This window comes from Rattus norvegicus, chromosome 19, assembly GCF_036323735.1.
Source record: "Rattus norvegicus strain BN/NHsdMcwi chromosome 19, GRCr8, whole genome shotgun sequence".
NCBI lineage: Eukaryota > Metazoa > Chordata > Mammalia > Rodentia > Muridae > Rattus > Rattus norvegicus.
Genome location: NC_086037.1, coordinates 43000331 through 43019474, shown reverse-complemented (window position 1 = coordinate 43019474; position 19144 = coordinate 43000331). Strand labels below are relative to the sequence as shown.

General features: G+C 37.6%; 1 protein-coding gene across 14 annotated transcripts in view; it reads left to right on the top strand.

Moving 5' to 3' along the window:
- Inpp4b (inositol polyphosphate-4-phosphatase type II B) overlaps positions 1-19144 on the top strand; it is a 750330-nt gene that overhangs the window by 555565 nt on the left and 175621 nt on the right. For all 14 annotated transcript variants that reach the window (XM_063277738.1, XM_063277736.1, XM_017601165.3 and 11 more), the window contains one exon: positions 3434-3581. In XM_063277738.1, coding sequence (XP_063133808.1) covers positions 3434-3581 — 148 coding nt within the window. The remainder of the gene's footprint in view (positions 1-3433; positions 3582-19144) is intronic.

The window sequence follows — 19144 nt, the reverse complement described above, 5'->3', positions numbered from 1 at the left end:
TCTGCCGTCATTCCACAGGGCCACAGGCTGGCAACCTAGTCTTTAAGAGAAACTTTGAAGGGACATTCCGGAAGTAAGACATAGCACATCACATCAGTGTTCTGAGATTGGCAAATGTATAGTTTGATTTTGCTTTGGGAAGCCTGAATCTCATTATTTCAGCACCCAACTATAGAATTTAGGTAGGAAACATTCATGGAGTGGTTTTCCTTCATGAGTGACTTGCCAGAAGAGAGAGAGAGAGAGAGAGAGAGAGAGAGAGAGAGAGTGTGTTTTGAGTGTGTTCTATGTGTGTTTGTGTATATGTGAGCTGTGTGCATAATGTGTGTTTGCACCATGTGTAACTTGTATTTGTGAGCCCATCTGTATTTTCTGTGTGTTGGTGTGGATGTATGTCTTCTGTGTGTTTGTACGCATAACTGTGTATATGTGTGTATTGTATGTGTTATATGTGTGCTGTGTGTGTGTTTATATATGAGTGGGAAATGGGTTTATATATGTGTATGGTAGGTGTATATGTATGTTCATGTTATATATATTTGCATGGTATATGTTTGTATATATAACATATATACAATATATATATGTTTGTGTTTGTATATATGTTTTCTATAAATGTATGTGGTTTTGATGTGTATGTGTATATGCTTGTGTGTGTGTATTGCAAGTATGTGTTATATATATGTTTGTGTATTTTGTGTATATTTGTGTGTTTGTGTTGTGTGTATATATGTATGCATGTATTTGTATGTATGGTGTATGTGTATATATATGTGCAGATGTGTATGCACGAGAGTGTGTGTGTGTGTGTGTGTGTGTGTGTGTGCATATTTCGTTGTTGTTGTTGCAAGGTTCCTTCAACACCATCAACAGCTCTGTTGTCTCTGTGGATGATGAGGGCATAATGGTCAGAGGAGACTTTCTCTACCACTCATTAATCAAAATGTCCTTGTTTTCTGCTTAAAAATTTTTCAGCACAGGTTTATATTTAGAAACATGAAAAGCACTGAAATGAAAAAAACTCAAACAAAAAGTTCAAAAGCTGAAGGACTTGCCGGGCTCAACAGAAGCAGTGGAGAGCTTTGCTTCATATTTTTTGACAGAGCTCAAAATCTAAACTTTATGAAAAAATAATTACTGATCTTTAAAGGGCAAGAAATTTCCAAGGAGTCTTTGTGTTTGTGAGACAGCTTCATAATCCCGGAAGGGGGAGTTTGAAGCACATGAAATGGTTATGTAATAACTAAGTGATTAACATTTTCATACATTACTAGGAAATATTTTAGACATTTCAGATGTCGAGATTTTGTTTTACCACACACACACACACACACACAACGATACATTACATTTCAAAACTCAGTCTGTGAATAAGAATTTATAAGATCTTGCCAGGTGCAATTAAACCCTAGTGTCCTTTTATTGAATTCAGTTCATGTTTCTTTTCTTCTAAGTCTTAAAGATAGGTTAATTGAAGTGTAAGAACATTTTTTTAAATCTTTGCAACATTCTTACTTCAATAATGAATGAGATCATGTAGTTTCTGGCTGTAAGTTCTCACATTCTTCTTTCAGATAAAAAAATAGAGTAAACTATAAGTGTTTGTGATGTAATTAAATTAATAAAACTTAGAACAATCATGAAAATAACCAAATGATAATCTCTTTGAGCAAACATTTCTAGATTTTAAGTTATTTTCTCATCATGCTCTTAAGATGCTGCTGCTTTGTGACTTTGTCCATTTGAAAGGAAATGAGCCTTCCATCTAATTCTTGGCCTGGGTATAGAAGTGTTTCAGAAGACTTAAATTTGTTGATTTGAAAATGAGATATTTGGAGGATGCAGGGCTATGTCCATGGATAAGAATACGTCTCACTGTGCAAGCATGAGAAACTAAGTTCAGACCCCAGCATTCACATACCAGGCCAGATATAGCCATGTCCTTGCATGGCCAGCACTGAGGAGCGGGAGGAGACATAGGTTTGCTGGGGGCTTATGTCCTCTCATCTTATCATGTGATTCACTAAGAGACACTGTCTTCAGCAAATAAGACAGTGGGTGATGGAACAGGATACCTGGTGACCTCTTCTGGGCTCTGAGAGCACATGCACAGGTGCGTTCATTTCACATACATGCACATAGAACACATCCCATGCACACAGAGTAATGATATTTGGAATCAAGTAATGATATTTGGATATTTGGTAAGTTATATGTATGTTCATAACAACAACTTTCAGAGTCTATCTTTGAGGATAGGTGGTGACAGAGGATTGGTGTGAATATTGTCATTTCAGTGTTTGAGGAAGACCTTTATGAAGAGTCTTTTCTCAAGTAGCAAATAAGATATGGTAGTCTCACAGACTTTTAAAGATTTGAGAGACTTTCCCATGTTATGCCAAGGAGATATGATTCATATGTTGTGTGTTCAAAATTGCTTAAAATCCAATAAATTCGCTTTAGTAAAAACTAATAGTTTTAATCAGCTTTATTGGTAAATTGGAGTTGACTCATCTACCTACATGGCTTATCATAGCTGATGTTTCCCTGCCAATTAAGCTTCAGTGTGTGAGTGTCACAATGGTGCCATTGTCCAGTATAAATTGGAAGACAGTTCTGCCCGTAAGTGTATGATTTGGGTGTGTGCTGTGAGTTTGAAATTCATAAAGAAGTATCAAGCATACTTTTAATGTCTAAACATTCAATGTTTAATGTCTTAGCATTCTTGAATTTTTGGTTGTATGACATAGTTATTTTTTAAACACTGGCCACCTATTCAAAATAGTTTGTCTTCCCAATGTCAAGGAGTTTTCTTCTGCTATACATGGGCTCAACGATTCTAGAAACTGCAATATTGACTTATTGATATTTTAAAATATGTACAATATTGAATTTAATAGACCTTAAGCCAGATAAATAAACGTTTCTGATCTATGAAAAAATTTAAACAATAGAGCTTTCTGAAAAAGAATTTTAAGTATTTATAATATAACATATATATTGCCACTTATACATACAGCTAAGGGTAATCAGAGAAGGCTCGTAAATAAGCTCCGAAGTGTATTTTATGTGCATATATCTGTATTTTCACCTGTATTTATAGGTGTGTATGTTTCATAAAACATTTGAAGAGAGAGAAATGAATAGGTAGCAAAAAACCATCATAGTTGCATTAACCGATTGAATTTTCAGTCATACTTATCAAATTTAATAAAAGGTATGATTTTCAGAAGCTAATGCCAAAATAGGTTATGATGTAAAGCACATACAATTCTTAAAAATCCAAATTCACTAATGGATTCTGGCAGGAAGTATTTTATTTATTAAATGAATAAACAAAACATTCCTCTGATGAATGGTTTTCTTGACTGAGCTTCATGCGATGTTCATTTACTACTAATTTAACTCCCGCCTTTTCTTTCCTCTTGCCCAGTGTTAAGGAATCCTGTGTGTAAACTGTACAGATTCCCCACGTCTGACAATAAGTGGATGCGAATCCGTGAGCAGATGTCAGAAAGCATCCTTTCTTTTCATATTCCTAAGGAATTGATTTCCCTTCACATCAAAGAAGACCTATGCAGGTAAGAGAAATGAATCATCATCTCCCACACTTCCTCATGCCATTTCTTTTTTTTTTTGTGCTTTATTAAAGATGTTTAACATGTGCTGTACGTGATGTTTTTTGAAGTATGCAAACTGAGAAATGGTCACACTGAGTCCATAACACATACATCACCTCACGTACCTGCTAATCTACTTTTTTGGATTTTTTTCGTCATGTACGATAATAAAATAATCTTGAGCTTCACTAACCACTCCGGTGAGCAGGAGTCCTACAAGGCTCTTGATCGCTTGAAATAAGTCCGGTGCAAATTGAAATGCTCAGTGACTATACAGTACTCAGGAATCTTGAGTTCCTAGAGTCTGCACACTCATGCAATGGAATGATGGGGCCTTCATATTCTGGGCATGCAGCTGTCTCTTTGTCTGTCTCTATCTCTAATATACCTATCATCTATCCACAAATCTATCTAAGCCTATCTATATGTAGATAGAGTTGACTTCAACTACCTCTTTACTTTTATTGTTACTATTTCTAATATAGATGATCTTAAATTTAAAATTGTGAGGCTTGGGAGACAGCTTAAGTGTTTTCCGGGAAAGTAGAAGGACCTCAATGTAGTCCCCAGTGTCCATGTGAAAAATAAAACACAGATGGCCCAACCCGTAATTTCAGTGATCAGGAGGCAGAGCAAGAACGAACCATGGATCTTGGCCATCCCAGCTTCCAGGCTCTAAGAGAAATTCTGTCTCTGAAGAAAAGGTGGAGGGTGATTGACGAAGACAGCAAATCTAGACCTTTGCTCACCTGCACTTTATAAGTGTGCAAATGCAGGAGTAAAACACACCACAGACACACAGTTTCATATATGATGCTGTTCTGTATCTTGGGTTACGTATCTGATATAAAGCTTTGTAGTGAACTAGTACTACAAGCTCTGACTTTACCTCATCTGTTTAGGGCTTCTCATTCCTTGGCTCCTATTTGAATTAAAGAAGAGAAGTGTTCTCTGTAGATTAGCTTAGCAAGGCTTTTAAACACTCGTTGACTTAAAAACCATTTAAGATAACTGATAAAATATGTTAATTGAATGTATTTTTAAACAAGGAAACCAAATCAATTTCTATAACAACACAGGAGGATTTGTGAGTTTATTGGTTTGTCAGAGAATACCTGAACTGTGACTAATTAGATAATCCATTTCTCTGGCTTTTAAATGAGCCTATAATGACTTTAAAAATGCAAAATACTGTATCATAAGAAACACCTTTAAGCCTCCAAATCTCAAATAACCGGCAGTGTTTCATAGTTAAAACAATCTATTATTACTGAAATATTCAGAGAGAGTGTAATGTCCTGTATTAGAGTCATGCTTCATGCCAACAACCATACACCTATGATTAATGATATTGTACCATTTAGTAGACTCTAAAGTCCCCAGAGTTTCCAAATTGGTCTGTGCCAGAAATGGCACCACAGAAGGGTGGGCACTGTACTGGCAAAATTGGTTAAGCGAGGAGTCAATACACAGGATCCTACTCCTTTATCAAACAAGGAGAACTATTAACATGAACTGAAATTCATGAAAAATTAAGAAGAGTCTTGGACTAGACTGGTGTAGTTCTAGAAAAACAGTGGGTAAAAAGAAGATAGATTGGCATTTAGGGTGGATGAATGAGGGAAACCAAGACCCAGGAATCAGCTTACACAGATGGATTTAGGCCAAGAAAAGCTGTATCCTGAGAAGGAATCTACATGGACTATGGAAGACCCAGCCACATACATGTACTAGGGAGAAGGCCTCACAGCACAGAAGTACCAGGCGGGACCTGAGCCATCACTCAGCTGGGAAGCACAAAGATTTGCCCAGTGAAGGAGATGTAATAGGCAAAATAGACATAATACTTCTCTCCCCAGTCCATTCATTGCCGGAAAATCAGAAGCAAGGGTCAGGAGGGAATAAGGAATCTGTTGAGTTTGTGTGGTACAAGCCATTGTCATTTCTGCTGGTGTGTGAGCATCCCACCCTGCCACTGAGATGTCCAACCCACCCTTAAGCAGGAAGAACGTAGAAGAGCAAGATGTGGGTCTGCAGTCGCCTCGGGTGCTGGGGAGCTGGGCCTGGCTGCTGGGGAGGGAAAAACTCAAAACCCTTGACGACATTGAAATCCCTACGCAGCCGTTGTCCACTGTTGCGATATGAGTGAAGCACCAAACACCACTCAGAGCTTGGGAAAAACACAGTCTAAGATGAGGGAGACTGAGGCTGGGGTTCCCTGACTCCCAGGAATCACTGCGGGAAAACTGCACAGGGGACCTGCAGGACAAGAACAGTGATCAGTCCAGCGCCATGGAAATGGGAGCTCTGGCTTAGTTCATTGGCGATTGTCCTTAGCTTGGCAGCATTTGTCTGGGAGCACAGAGAGGCCTTCTGTGGGGGATTTAGACAGCTTCTCCGTAGTTGAAGGCATTCTCCATGCTCTGCACGGTGGTCCTCAGTGAAATAAACAGTCTGTGTTTGTCCATATCATTTGTTGACTGTTCATCGTGGAAAATGGATGCATACCAACTTTTCAGGGAGGACCAGAGATTAAATCCCCTTTTCAAAGGGGAATATCCATGGAGCAAAGCTCATTGGCTAAAGCCTCATGGCCTCTAGATACCTCATTAGCATGCAGAACTCCGTTCTAGGCTTTGTGACCAATGTGAGAAGTATGGACGTATGTTCAGGCATAGGAATATAGTATGTAGCAGGGAGGCACCTACTGTCTCAGGCGGGTACCTAGATACCAGGGTTCCAGACCCACTCTATCATATCAAGTTTCCTGGCATGGTCCATTGTCCCACAGTTGTCTTTTTAATTTTTCCTTTAGAGTCTCAGTGGGGACTCCTTTCCTGATCCTTTTTTTTTTTTTTTTGCTGTATCTTCATCTTCCATAGCGCATGCACGCGTGGGCGAGCACGCACGCGCGTGCGCGCGCACACACACACACACACACATACACACACACTTGACTTAGGAACTAGGATTTTTTTTTAGAGTAAAAAAAATCATATTGCAGTCTTAGGAAACTTAACCATTCAAAACCTGTTAGATTTTTGAAAACCACCTAAGGACAATGAAGACTCTAGCCTGCTCTGTAAAAGTTTTGCTGTCTCCTGTACCGTTTCTATCTAAATCGCCTATTGTTAGAACTTGTTAAAAGTTCAACAATGAACCTTTAAACTGCTCTAAGGAAAAAGAAAAGAATCAGAAGATTCTAAAGGGAAACAGGATAACAATCATAGAAAAGTGAACCAGCCATCATCACAGTGTGAGGAGATAAGGTCACTAGGAAGCAGTCAGTATTCCTCCAACAAAAGACCATGGAAAGGGACAAAGGAGAGGAGTCTAATAATGGAGGAAATATTGAGATGCAAAGATACAGCCACCAAATTAAACCCACAGTGCCTGCAGAGATGACATGACCCTGAGTGTCATGTTAGCCACTTGGAGCATGATTGTGGTACTCCCTTCCTTGATGCGAGGCACAGGTATAAGAAGTAAAATAGGACCACAGCATTGGTGTTGGCATTGCAGACAGCCAGAAGCAGCTAAATGATGCTGACTATTTGTAGGGAGCACGTTGTGTAAGAAAGTTTGCAAACAAACACACACAGTGTCCTGAGTCTACAGTTTTGCTGTTTGCTGTGCATGCTGAAGCAGGCCAGCCCTACACAGCTCTGCAGGACTGAGTGCCAAGACCCAGTGCAACCGTGTTCTGTGGTTTCTGAGAGAAGTCTGTGACCTCCCATTACGATTTAGAATCAAGCTATGACGTTTCTTATGAATGAAGGTGATGAAGATAGCATGTTTAAATATGTTGGCTCTTCTAAAACGCCACACATAAACCTTTCTTGAGAAACCTGCTTGAAGATATAGGATGTCCAACTGAGAAAATAGTTTAAGTGACAGAAATCTACTTTTTTGTTACTTTTATATAATAGTATATTTGCACATCACATTAATATAGGACATAACAATTAAATCCTCAGGGGCTGGGGAGATGATTTAGTAGCGTGTTTACCATGTAAGTCTGAGGGCTTAGGTTTGGATCTCCTGTAGAGGAATACGATGTAAGTGTGTGGATATGTGTTCTTTACCTCAGTTGTAGAAAACAGAGGCAAAAAGACCCCTGGAACTTGTTGGACAGAAAAACTAGCACAACCTCTGAACCCTGGAGTGAGAGAGTTAACAAAGATACACAATTTGCCCTGGACCTCCACACATATGTGTGTGTGCAACTACACACACACACACACACACACACACACACACACATGAACCCACACTCACACACATAATTTAAATGAACATTGTAAGAAATTCTTAAAACATCTTTCTTGCAAAAGTATAATCTCCCAGATATAGCATGACTCTGGGAGACTCCATTCAGAAGTATTTTTATTTCTTCATTCTGACTTTAGTATACTCTGTGCCCGTTTGTCTTCTCTCCCAAGCCCAGAATCAGATGGATTCTTCCTGAGCTTCTTAAAGGCTAGAGCATCGCAGAATGCCATCCTTCAGTACTTGTGACCATTTACAAAGCATTTTACCACCATGCTTAGAGAATAATTAAGGAAAAGATCAAGATTCCTTTTAAAAAATGTTACCTGGATTACTTTATATGATGGTCACTTATATTAGTAAAGACCTGCATAAGTACTCTGGGAGTTTTTAAACTAAAACTCACATGCACACTATAAGTATCACCTTACTTTTAATGAAAAGTAGTAAGCTTATTACTTATTGTATTGTGTACTTGAAGTATTATGTCCTTTATGAGACCTGTAGCACAGAGCTTGGTATCCAGCTAGACAGAAAGATGGCAGCTAGATAGACATACACAATCGGAGAGTGATAGATATTTTAAAAATATAATTCAATAAATACAGTATTGATTGAGTGATAAGTAGCCATACTCATATCTTAGATGTCATGCATATATATATTCAGATACAGCATATATCTATCAATAGCCATTAGAAAACTCTTTAAGGGCCATTTTAAAATTTTTGTCCTTTCTAGACAGATGTGGTTTCTGGTCCTGCCACTTTGTCTGGTCATTTTACCATGAACAAACAGTCATGGACAATTGAGTGAATAATTGTAAGTTGTGTTATAATCAGATTTGAGGAAAGCAGTCCTTGCTTTTCAGTTCCCAAGATAATGAGCTCACAGGCCCTCTCCTTAACACCTACCCAACCTGTCTTACAATTTCCTTTGTAACAATTTTAATTCTTTCCATCCCTGTTTCCAAGGTTCACCCACCCTCCAACAGAAGAGCACAGCAGTTCTGAGTGTGTGTTCCCAACTCTCTGCGGGAGCATTTAGATAATGATGTGACTATTTTGTTGTGTAAATTCCCCTAATTATGAAGGGCATTAACACATGAAAGCTACAGAAATGAGATGGGTTCTATGGGCTACCATAGATGAAGCTATCTTTACTCAGCAAAGTGACTAAGCCACACTGGGGAACTGCAGGCAGAAGGTGGCAGCTAGATCATTGTTTCTCTGCAATCCTATAAACAGTGGGGGTGCATAAGAACTCTCTGGGACTGCACATGCTCACTGAGGACTAGTGGAACAGCTGAAGATCCCATGATTTCTGTTGGAGTTGCAGAATCGGGGTCAAGGAACTACCATGGATAAGCGCACTTTGATGTAAGGACATACACTGGGATGCCATGACATTATCTGAGGAGACAGACAGAGCCCAGGGAATCTCTATGATTACAAGTCATGTCATAGTACAAATCACCAGGTCTTCAAAGATAATACAGGAAACTAAGAACCAGATCTTTCCAACCTTGGTGCATATGTAATAAACACAGCAAGTCACCCACAAATACATTATCTTGAGGTAAATATAGGAGCAAACTTTTCAGGGTTGCAGGGATGTGTGTATATATGCATATATAGCAAGAATAATGAAAGAAAAAGATGGTATCAGTTTGAGAATTTACGTCACAGAAACTTATCTGTTCTTCAACTTTGACAGTGAGTTTACTTTTGAAAGACAGTAGCAGTGGAGGAAAATGGTTAAGGTGATGCTGATTATGCAGAATCAAATCTAACAGTCACCAAATTTCAAGTATCTGAGTTTGACATACATTTGTAACTTAGTCCATGTATGTTTGCAATGCACATGTGTTCACTGTTTGCTGGTTTACGTAATGCATCCTCATGGTATAAATGAGGAAAACCACATTCTGTGCAGCCAATCCAGACAGAGTTTAGATGTTGCTGGCAGGGATGTAATGAATGGCTCAGCAGAGCCTCACAGTAGCTGTCCTTGCCTGCAGCTGCCATAAAAAACCACTCCTGCTATTCATCTCACAGTGAACATGGCATTTGGACTCAGTCTGAATCATTTTCATTACACTGGAGGTTGTACATACATAAAGTTATGGCCACGACAGAACTTAAATCCTTAGGGGCCATCCTCTAACTGGCTGGAGCAGTGGCATCTTCTGAGTTCGAATTCAAGTATAATAGCTCAAATATAGCACAATTCAAATACAATATGACAGAGAGGAGCTTTCACAGCCCAACACTCTGAATTTTATACTGTGATTTAACTCCAAAACCCTCACAAACAAAATGTCTGAGCCACCGACCCACTTATTGCAGTGAACATGGAATTTCTTTCGTGTTCAGAGTTTCAGAATACTTGTTCCTGGAGATAAAATTTCACATCTGAAATATAAAATGAATGTTTTTTCATGAAAAGAACACGTCTAAATTAAAGCAAGAAAAAAAAGGATTTAAAAAATCACTCTAAATTCTCCCATTAGAAGGAAAATTCTGTATTAGTTTCAACTTCACAAGCCTGATGTGGTAAGTAGATTTTCTATCTCTGTGGCCATCATGACCTCTTTGGCATCAAGTTTAAATTTCCTTTCTCATCCGAGATGTATTTTAAGATGTAGTTTTGTGAGTATGTGTAGTCCTGAATAAAGAATGTGGAGCCTCACACAAGCCAGTTAAATACTCTGTCACAGATCTTTATGTCCAACACCTGTTTTATGTTGTAAATGTATCTATAATTTGTCATTGTGACATTAAATAAAATATGGTCTAATAACCAATTAAATATATCATCTTAGTCTTGGCAAGTAATGTAAAAGCACATGGAAAGAAATATAATAGCAAATTAACAATGCTGTTTCTGCATTAAAAATTGAAAATGCTAATTGATTTTATAGCAATGTAAAGTTAAAACACAAAACTCACTCTTCTTACAGAATGTGTAGGCCTGTCAGCCAATAGCATCTCTATTTCTCTAGTTTATCCCTGTAAATATGAATGTCTGTTCAAAGTTTAGGTCCTTAGCCTTATTTTAAATGTTTTATTACTTTCATTTTAGGGAAATTAATAATCCTTTATCCTTTATTTTTTTAATTTTACAGAAGAGAATTCTTTAGTATTTAACTTAATGTAACTTATAGGTTATATATGGATACCAACACATATATGCATACATACATAACTATAACAACTTTTTATCAAAATAGAATTGCTTACTTTCCCCCTTTCCCTTTCTCCTTTGAACACCTCCTTTGCCCCAACTCTCAAATCAATAGCATCCTTCACACGTACGTAATCCTTCTGAGGTTTGCTTTCTCCTATATTTTCTCCAAGGAAATGTATTATTTGTGCGTGATCCATTTGCTGTGTATATTTTACATATGCATCAAGGATGGAAAAATCTGGTTCTTGGTTTCCTGTATTATCTTTGATGGCCTGGTGGCTTGTACTATGACATGACTTGTAATCAGAGAGATTCCCTGGGCTTTTTCTCTGTCCTGTTAGAAAATGTCATGGCATCCTAGTATATGTCCCTGCATCTAATCTCAAAGTGCTTACCCACGGTAGTTCCTTGACCTTGACTCTGCCACTCCATTAGACATCATGGGATCTTTATCCATTTTACTAGTCCTCAGTGAGCATATGCAGCCCCCAAGAGTTCCTAAGCATCCTCATTGTTTATGGGGTTGCAGGGTGACAATCATCTAACTGCTGCCTTCTGCCAGTAGTTCCCCAGCATGGGTTAACTACTGTGCTGAGTCAAGATGACCTCCACATCAAGGCTATATAATCCCATATATATGTGCCTCCATATACTTTCAATTATATTAAAAACTATACTATATTGCACATGAAATTTACCTACCCTGTATGTTTGGTGCCTTAATGAATTTCCCTAAAATTTTGATTGTAATAATTGCATGATAAAAAACTTGCATTTATAAAATAATTTATAAAATAATTGCATCATAAAACTGTTTGTAAAAGCACATGTAAACTGTTGCTTCAATGTTTACATATGTGTTATAAAATGTAATTTACCTCTTTTTATTGTGTGTGTTTAGTGAATAGATATTCATGTGTATATGGGACCACCATGCATGTGTGAAGAACAGAAGTTGACTTTAGATATCTTTCTCTATTATTCTCTGCCTCACATTTTAATGTGCTATCTGTCATGGAAACTAGAACGTGCTATTTTAGCTTCATTAGTTGTTTCAAGAGCTCCTGAGATCTACCTGTCTTCACCTTACCCCTCCAATGTTGAGTCTCAGGCATTTGCTACCAAAGCAACCTTTTCTTTGAGTTTTTGGTGGTCTAAAACATGTCCTCTGACTGCAAAGCATGACATTGACTACTGAGCCACGTTCCTAATGCTATGTTATGTAGAATAATTTTAATAGTCAATATCTGATAACCACATTTTTTATTAATTTTAATATGTTATAGTTTAAACACTAGGAGTTGAGTTGCTGAAACAAAGTTCACTTGAACTTTATAGCCTTGCTTTCCTATTTGTCTCTGTAAACTTTTCACAACAGTATTTCCCTTTACTCACTCTTGCAAATCATGAACTCATTGGTTTTAAGACATTTATATTTTATTTCTTATATGGATAAATAGATAAGCATACATTGATTACCAATACATGAAAACACAAGAAACATATCAATATGAAATCCAATATCATCATTTACTTTTATTTTTAAAATTTTAAATAAACTTATTATTTAAAATGTTCAACTAAAATATTACACATCAAAATTAACCAAACTCAGCATCTATATATATATATCTCAATGAGCTTCTGTTCAGTTAGAATAACCATTCTGATACTGTAGAGCTTCATGATGAATTTTATGTTTTAAATGTCAAACCTATTTCCATGCACTTACCCACCACCTAAACCAACAAATCTATGACAGAGTTAGAACTAGAGTTTTTGTTTTTGTTTTGTTCAATCATGTTTATTCCTGCTTTATTCATAATACTTTTGATATAGGAAATATTTAATCTCAACCCTGCCTTTGATCATTCAGTTCCCAAACAAAGGACACACACTTTTTATTTTTATAATAAGCACTAATCAGCATTAGAACTGGGTAGATATCTACCCTCTAGGCTATTTGAATCTATTTTCCTATTGATAACCACAAATTATAACTTCAGGGCTTATATGATTTGGCAACTCAGAAGAAAGTATTTTATTATCTTTCCTATCCTAATGAGTCTAGAGTTCACTGTGAGGCTATAAGTATCTAATCTTTAACAGCATCAGAGACCTGAGAAGAAATAAATATACTTGAGTATGCAGGGAGCACAGGAATGCAGCTTCCAAAAGTTATAGATATGAAAAAGACAGCTGACTGCTTAAATAGTCCCCAATAGTCTTTATGATGTCTGAAAGACTGGAAGAATGAAGGTCATCTGGGATCTTTAGCCTTCTTGCCAAGAACATCTGACACACCTCAAGTGAAGTAGGAATTATGAAGGACTATCTTTACCCAGTCTTGGCAAAGTTTAGCAGTTTCTTATCCTGAATCTGTTAGTCCTTTTTGGACAGCACTTTTTCTGTAGATGAAGTTAGGGCATTGGCAATGGCTAGCTTGGCACAATTGCAGCAATTCCACAAGGAGGTCATTGATGCTCATCTTCTTTGAGGTAGAATGGGGTCACTGTCATGAGCAGACCTGTCTCACATTCAGAAGGCCTTTAATAATGACAGAACTTTAAATGCCATGGATCTCTGATGTTTTTGAAGATGATTTGTCTATTTATAGCATATCTGAACAAGCAAACATTGCCTTCTGTAGCTATCTATTAATTATCTGTCCATCCCAGGATGTAGATTTCAGTGAAGATCTAGATTAATATCTGGCATGACCATGAGTTTGACTGATTATTAATTTGCATTCTATAATTTTTTAAACAGTTTGTAGTAGCAACCATTAAAAGGACCACTTTGTATTTTAAAATAAGTTGCATAGGCATGATACCTCTACAATGTTTGAAACATACAAATATATTGATCTTAAAATTGATATCAATATACAAATAAATACCAATGAAAACCTTAAACCTGTATCAAACAAAGTTTTGCATCAATGTAAGAAAATATAACTTCCATTTCTGCATCAAAATATAAAGATCTCTACCAATGTAAGATTATGACTATAAAATGCTATGTTTAAGACTAGACTTATAATCCACCTTTATCTTTTTAAATATATATATATATATATATATATATATATATATGAAATAAATCATAAGATGACCAAAACTATCTACCCTATCTTAAGGAACTGGGACAATGGTCTTCTTATAATTGCTTTCTGCTGAATTAGGGCAAAGAATTTCAGCTTGGAGACCCAAAAGGAAACTGGAAAATGGTTAATTTGAAAGAAAGCTAGCTGGCATCATTTGTTGTCCATTTTCAGTATGTTGAGACAGTTCCGGGCTTAATTGAAGTCCTGACTAGAACAGTCTGAAAGGCTGGATGAATGAAGGCCATCTGGGATCAGCAGTCCTTTCTGATGTTGTTCTAGAAGCAAGACTCTGAAAACAGCATCAGTTTCAGGCAAGATAAATCAGGGAGCTGGAACAGCAGGTCTCAGCAACCCTAAGGGTGAATCTTTTGGGGATGCCTTCTTGATATTTCGTTCTGTAATGTATAAATCTTACAAACAATGCACATTGTTCTCCAAAGACATCTGTATGAAATATAGAGAGTACACAGATGAATTAAGGATGATTCCATTCTCTTAGCTGAGCAGGTGAAAGAAAACTGTCGTCTTTAGAAGTTAGTCTTTCATATAATCAAACTCTAATTTAAATCTCTATTCATGCCATCTGCAAGGATGGTACATGATAGCAAATCATGAGAATTTCATAGCCAGTAAGATTTATTAGGCATGTAAGCTAAAGTTCTAGCTGAAGACATATATATGTCCCTGTCAGATCAAAAGTTGTTTCAAGAGGGTTTAGCATTATACATCACCAATGTATTTTTTCCACTTGAGTTTCTGCTGTCTACAGATGAGAACTTTAGGGGTCTCCCTCTATCGAATCTGATCCTTATGACTTTGGAGCCCATAGCCTTTTCTCTTCTGCCATTAACAAATAGAGAGCCTCTTTCCCAACATATCATGCCTTTGGTTCAGCAATTTTAAGTCATTGAGAGTATAGATTGGTCCAGTTTAGTAGCACTTTTTTTATTTAGGTTTCTTCTGTTTTGACTTTTCTTGTGGATGATTTGAAAAATCATCACAACCAAAGAACCTATAACCACCTTAATTTTGATAAACTAAAACAATTATTATTTATTAAGACATGGTTTCTCTGTGTGGCCTATATTTGATCAATAGATTAGGCTGGCCTCAAGCTCACAAGGAACTCTTTGTCCTCACCTTTGTCTTCCAAGTACTGAGACCAAAGGCCTGAGTTATTTTATTATCTCTATACCCTTGAAAGCATGTGCATCAATTTATATTACTTTCTACCTTATTTGGAGATTAATATATTTGATCATTTAAAACAATTTAAAATAAAACAATTTTAAAATATTATTTATTAAGACAGGATTTTTCTGTGTAGTCTTGAATGACTTGAACGTTTTCTGTAGATTAGGCTGGCCTCAAACTCACCAGGAACCTATTTTTCCTAGCCCTTGTCTCCAAGTGTTGAGATCAAAGTCCTGGATTTATTTATCTATTTACCATTGCACATTTATATCAATTCTCATTTCTTTCTCCCTTCTTTGTAAATTAATATCTCCATGGATAAATATACCTATATCCCCTTTCTTTTTATATAAATAAATTTAATATCCTTCTCTATATTCAACTTTGTTTGAATTCACTTCTATTTGTTATATATACATATATATATGTATATATATATATATATATATATATATATATTCTTAAGCTATCATGTATGTGTCATGTGTTAGACCAAGCAGTGAAATGTTCTCCCATCGAATTCCATGGTTATAGAAATTGGATGCAAGTAGTGTTGATATCTTAATTCACTTTATTTTCTATAATTTTTTGGTTGTGGGAGCCATGCAGCCTTGCCCTCCACTCTCTGAGAAGCAGGACTCTGCTTATTTCATTGTGTAGCAGGGGTTTTCAGGATTTATGTGATTATGCTGCAATCTCTGTGTCAGCATAGAGTTCCACATAGGAAGACCCACCCCCGCCCGTTTGATGTTGGAGCTTGCTGGTTTGTAACTCCCAGGCTTTGCTGTTTGACTTGTGATTGAGTTGAGGGTATAGCTGTATTTTAGCTCACGTTTCAACATCTGGAATTATATCCTGAAATCAAGAGCACCAAATCAGTATGCATACTAATCTTTTCAGGAACCCCTGTGGCTTGAGGAAAAAATGACTTTGCTAAGGAAACAATTCCCTCCACCTTCCTAGTCTTAAAGGAACAGTGTGAATTTTTTAATCTGGGAATCTGAAATCAATTTTGTTAAAAGTGAGTTCTTGCCTCATGTCTCACCAATTTGTCTCAGTCAGGCTTTCTACCTTGCTTTTGATCATTCAGTTCCCAGACAAAAGACACACAACTTTTATTTTTATTATGCGCCTTAATCAGAATTAGAGCTGGGAAGATACTTACCCTCTATGTATTAAAGTCTATTTTTCCATCAATAACTACAACTTATAACTAATTATGTTCCTTTTAGACTGTTCTTAACTCCAATTGGCCAGCCTTCATGGCCATGTTTTCATAACTACTTACCCCAGGGAGGCTTTCTCCTGTTTCTATCCTTGTCTCTCCCTCACAGAGACAGACCCCCTCAGACCCCAAGCCCAGGAACCAAAAACCCTGCCTATGTATCTTCTACCCAGCTATTGGCTGTTGGCATCTTTTATTTAATGAATAATTTTAAATTAATGAGAAGGGTCACATGATATGCATAAATTATCTTGTCCCTAAGGGCAGCCAGGCTTTGGGGTGGGAGGCAATATTTAGCATTGTAATATTTAGTAAAAAACAAAACCTCAACATACCCAGAAATTGGAAATAACCTAGGTGTCAAACAAAAGATGAATGGATAAACAAAATGTGCTACCATACAATGGATTATTACTCAGCCATTAAAAAAATAAAATTCTTAGGTAAAAGGGGTGTCATAGAAAAGAAGATCCTGAGTGCAGTAACCTAGCAACAGAAAGAGATATATTGTGTGTATATATTTATATGTGAATAATAGCTCTTAAGTTAATGATATCCAATTTACAGTCCATAGAGCCACAAAGGTGAGGCATCAAGAAAGGAACTAGGGGCATCAGATAGATCTCATTAGAAAAGGGAGAATGGGAGGGGGAATGGGAGAAGGACTTTGTAAGGGGGTGTAATGGGTCAGCAATTGGAATCTAAAAGAAAAGGGAAATAAAGTAGTTATAGATAGATTTCAGAAGGTAGAATAGGAAAACCATATGGGGAGAAAAAGGGGGAAAGATGTAAGGGACAGGTGAAATTCAGAGCCATTTGAGGACTAACATGGAAGCTTAGTTACAGTAGAAGCACACACACACACACACACACACACTCACACACACACTCACACACACACTCACACACACACTCACACACACTCACACACACTCACACACACACACTCACACACACACACTCACACACACACTCACACACACACATACACACACACTCACACACACACACTCACACACACTCACACACACACACACTCACACACACACACTCACACACACACACACATACACACACACATACACACACTCACACACACACTCACACACACACTCACACACACACACACATACACACACACATACACACACACTCACACACACACTCACACACACTCACACACACACACACACTCACACACACACACTCACACACACACACACTCACACACACACTCACACACACACTCACACACACACACTCACACACACACACTCACACACACACTCACACACACTCACACACACTCACACACACACACACATACACACACATACACACACTCACACACACGCACACACGCACACGCACACACGCGCACACACACGCACACACACACACTCACACACACACATACACACACTCACACACACTCACACACACACTCACACACACACTCACACACACACACACACTCACACACACACGCACACGCACACACGCGCACACACACATACACACACTCACACACACACTCACACACACACACACACACACTCACACACACACACATTTAAAGACCACAACCACATAATTCAGTGAACATAGAGGATTTGAGCTAGTACCTAAATAGAGTCTTCACCTCTATGTGCCAGTGAGTTTCATAATGTAGACACTATGTATCCTACGAAAAGAAAAAACATAAACACCAACCCATCTACAAATCCTTTAATATACAAAGACAGCTTGCCTGAAAGGTAAGCTAGTGCAATGCTGGCACAAAATGTGTGGGAGTGACCAACCAATATCTGTTTAGACTGAAGGCCCACACCTTGAGACAGACCACATATCTGACACTGCTTAGGTGACCAAGAGCCTGGGACTAGAGGCCAGTGACCTAGGGGGAGCAGAAATACTACTGTTCTAAAACAAATGGAAAAGCAACAAAAGCAGTAACAAAATGGCTCTTAATGACATTTTGCTCTACTCACGGATCAGCATCTTGCTCAGTCATAATCAGAGAAGTTTCTTCAAGCAGCAGATGGGGACAAATACTGAGAGCTACAAAGAGATATATACAGACAGTGAGAGACTTTGGAACACTGCGCCCTAAGTCGGATGTCTTCATCAAATCCCCAAGGAAGAGGAGGCATAAAGAATGTGAGATCCAGAGGGACGGAGGACACCAGGAAAACAAGCTCTTCTAAGCCAATGTGAGCAAATCCTATATGAACTCACAGCGACTGAGAGAGCATGCATAGGGCCTGCACACGTCTCCTCCACCTCCCTTGTTTACATATTATGGCTTTCAGTTTAGTGTTTTTGAGATTCCTGATTGTGCAAATATGTGGGTCTCTGTTTCTCATGTCTCTTTTGGGCTTTTTTCCTTGTTTGTTTGTTTGTTTTCCAATTCCAATGTATTACTTTTTTGTTTCATCTTACTATATTATTTTATTCTTATAAATTTGTTTTCTAATGAGAGAAGGAAATGAAGTAGCTCCGAATGGGAGGGCTGTTAGGGAGGAATTGAGAGGAGTATGA